The sequence below is a fragment of the Numida meleagris genome, chromosome 1 (assembly GCF_002078875.1).
Source record: "Numida meleagris isolate 19003 breed g44 Domestic line chromosome 1, NumMel1.0, whole genome shotgun sequence".
NCBI lineage: Eukaryota > Metazoa > Chordata > Aves > Galliformes > Numididae > Numida > Numida meleagris.
Window position 1 is genome coordinate 148,091,048 of NC_034409.1, and position 3,220 is coordinate 148,094,267.

At 51.2% G+C, this 3,220-nt stretch overlaps 1 protein-coding gene across 1 annotated transcript in view; it reads right to left on the reverse strand.

Annotated features, from left to right (window-relative positions):
• The window catches only part of LOC110401604 (rho GTPase-activating protein 32-like), a 5,625-nt gene continuing 4,052 nt past the window's right edge, over window positions 1,648-3,220 (reverse strand). The window contains exon 9 of the mRNA XM_021402947.1: window positions 1,648-1,685. Within this exon, the coding sequence (XP_021258622.1) occupies window positions 1,648-1,685 (38 nt within the window). The remainder of the gene's footprint in view (window positions 1,686-3,220) is intronic.

Consider the following 3,220-nt stretch of genomic DNA (forward strand, 5'->3'; position numbering starts at 1 on the left):
GGGTCCCTCATGCAGAGCTGAGTAGAAACTTACCGGCATTGGCAGGGCCCTTTCTTGCAACCCTCCTTCTGATAGTTTGGATTAAAATCATCAAGAAATCATAACAGGAGTTTGCTGTGAAAACTACACGTAACAGTCTTCCTTCTACAAGCAAACAAGCCCCACACGTGGGAGTAAAAACACCTGCAGCAAAAAGAAACAATGATGGCATGGCAGGACACAGATACCTCGTGTGCGTCTTTAAAGGCATTTCAGAACCTAATCGTACTTGCTGCAGTACAGCTGACTTACGTCAAAAGCTCAGCAGTCCCAAGAACACCTGCTTCCATCTGCTGCCACCATCCAAAACAGCCAGACTTCTGCGGTCACCTGGCCCAAACATTCTTTTTGCTCAATGCTTGATTCCTGCAAGAGAGATTTCAGCTCAGCACGTGCATCACTTCTCAAATACCCCATCCCAGCAGCAAGGGATTGCAGCACTGCGACAGCTGAAACAGAACTCTTGTGCGAGTTTCCTGTTAGCACTGAACGTGAACCAGGAGCAACACGTTGAGCCCCCACTCACCTCGGCAGAGGTCCATTCCGAGCAGCGCTTTGCACAGGTCGCCACTGCTTGCTGAGTTTCTGCTGGAATCAATGTATCCAACCACGGTCCTGCAGCCAGACAGATCCCGCTGCAAGATCAATACCTGCAAAGCGCTCAACAGCGACGTAGAATGAGCTCTACTTTCATCTCGTTGCTCTACAATGCTCAGCTTGCCTAGCCTCTCCCCTGCCTAAGCACCAGCTTCTGCCCCTTGGCCTTCAGCATCACACACAACGGGATCAAATCTGACCTCTGTCTCCTCCTGCTTTCTTTCCAGAAGGATGTGAGACAAACAGCAGAAAACAATCCAGATGTTTGGACGTTCCCTTCGATGGCCCAGACCAAGCTCGCTGAGCTGCTCCTCCTTTGTGCAGAGGGAGAACGGTGCAGATGCTACGTGGTGGCTGTGCATGCGTCTCGCTGAATGGCAGCACAGCCTTCTGGCGTGTCAGCCACTCCTCGCAGCTTCCTATCATTGGCGTACCAGCTGAGGGTGGACACTAGCCCCTCATCAAGGTCATCGACAAAGATATTGAACAAGACCGGACCCAGCACCGCCCCCTGGGGAACACCGCTGGTCACAGGTCTCCAGTCGGACTCCGCACCGCCCATCACCACCCTCTGAGCTCGGCCAGTCAGACAGTGCTCAACCCACCTCACCGTCCACTCATCTATCCCACACTTTCTCAGCTTCCTTGTCAGGATGTCGTGGGAGACAGCGTCAAAAGCCTTGCTGAAGTCAAGGGAGACAACTTCCACTGCTCTCCCCCCATCTATCCAGCTGGTGATGCCATCACAGAAAGCTACGAGCTTGGTCGAGCACGATTTTCCCTTGCTGAATCCATCCTGACTATTTCTGATGACCTTCCTCTCTTCCAATTGCTTGGAGATGGCATCCAGAACAAGCTGTTCCATCACCTTGGCACACTTCTTTATATCACAGAAGCTAGCAAATAAGAAAAGAGCTCCAGGTCAGGCATACACTTCAAGGAGGTTCCAGACAAGCGGAGACAACGGAAAGCGCTGGCAAGTCAAAGCACGTCAAAATTGCCCATGCAGTGTTAGCTACGGTGATGATCAACCATGCCACCAAGATTCCCTGCACAAGAACACAAAATCCAGACCCTTGTGATCACCTAGTTCCAACCCCTCCTATAGGCAGGCACACTTCCCTCTAGACCAGGTTGCTCAAAGCCCCGTCCAGCCTGGCCTTGACCACTTCCAGGGAGGGCCCATTCACAACAGAATTTCTTCCCAATACCTAGTTTAATTCTACCCTCTTCCAGTTTAAAGCCATTTCCTCTCGTCGTGTCACTACCTGCCCTTATTAAAAGTCCCTCCCCAGCTTTCCTGCAGGCCTCCTTCAGGTACTGGAAGGCTGCTATCAGGTCCCCCCCCGAGCCTTCTCTTCTCCAGGCTGAAGAGCCCCAGCTCTCTCAGCCTCTCCCCATCCTCGCTAATGATTAGATGCACAATGTCCTCTCATGCTTTCCTTCTGGAAGTGGAGGTTGAGCGGCAGCTTGACTCGTGATTAAGTCCTCCAGAAAACTTCATTCTCTCCTACGAGGAGACTGGATACTGAAAACTTCTCCAAAGTCAGTATTAAACAAATGCAGTACCTAAAGCCCAAGGAGAAAAGCCGTTTCAGATTTAAGACCACAAAACAATCATATTCTGTTCCAATACAATGTCTATTCTAATTTAAATTTCAATGACTAGCATTTAACCCACCCTGCCAAGAAATGACAGACTGCGGGAAGAAAAGTCCTCAGTAAAGAACACCAATGCTTAAAGTATCCCTGAAGTAAAAAGATACAAAAGGGAATGGAAGGGAAGGGAAATGGGGGGTGTAGTGGAAAGGGAGAGCTAGGGAGAGCAAGGGAGAGCAAGGGAATGGAAGGCACGGGAAAAGAGGGGGTGCATTGGGAAGGGAGAGCAAGGGAGAGCAAGGGAATGGAAGGGAAGGGAAATGGAGGGGTATGAGGAAGGGAGAGCAAGGGAATGGAAGGGAAGGGAAATGGGGGGTGTAGTGGGAAGGGACAGCAAGGAAATTGAAGGTAAGGAAAGGGAATAGAAGTGAAGGGAAAAGGGCACTGTAGTGGGAAGGCGAGAGCAAGGGAATGGAAGGGAAGGGAAATGGGGTGTAGTGGGAAGGGAGAGCAAGTGAATGGAAGAGAATGACAGGAAATGGAAGGGAAGGGAAAAGGGGGGTGTAGTGGGAACGGAGAGCACGGGAATGGAAGGGAGAGAAAGGGAATGGATGGGAAGGGAAATGGGGTGTGTAGTGGGAAGTGAGAGCAAGGGAATGGAACGGAAGGGAAGGGAAAGGTGGGGTATAGTGGGAAGGGAGAGCAAGGGAATGGAAGGGAAGGGAAATGGGAGGTGTAGTGGGGAGGGAGAGCAAGGGAATGGAATGGAAGGGAAATGGGGTGAGTAGTGGGTAGGGAGCGGAAGGGAATGGAAGGGAAGGAAAATGGGGTTGCAGTGGGAAGGGAGAGCAAGGGAATGGAAGGGAATGGAAGGGAATGGAAGGGAAAAGAAATGGGGTGTGTAGTGGAATGGGAGAGCAAGGGAGAGGAAGGGAATGGAAGGGAAGGGAAATGGGGTTGCAGCGGGAAGGGAGAGAAAGGGAAG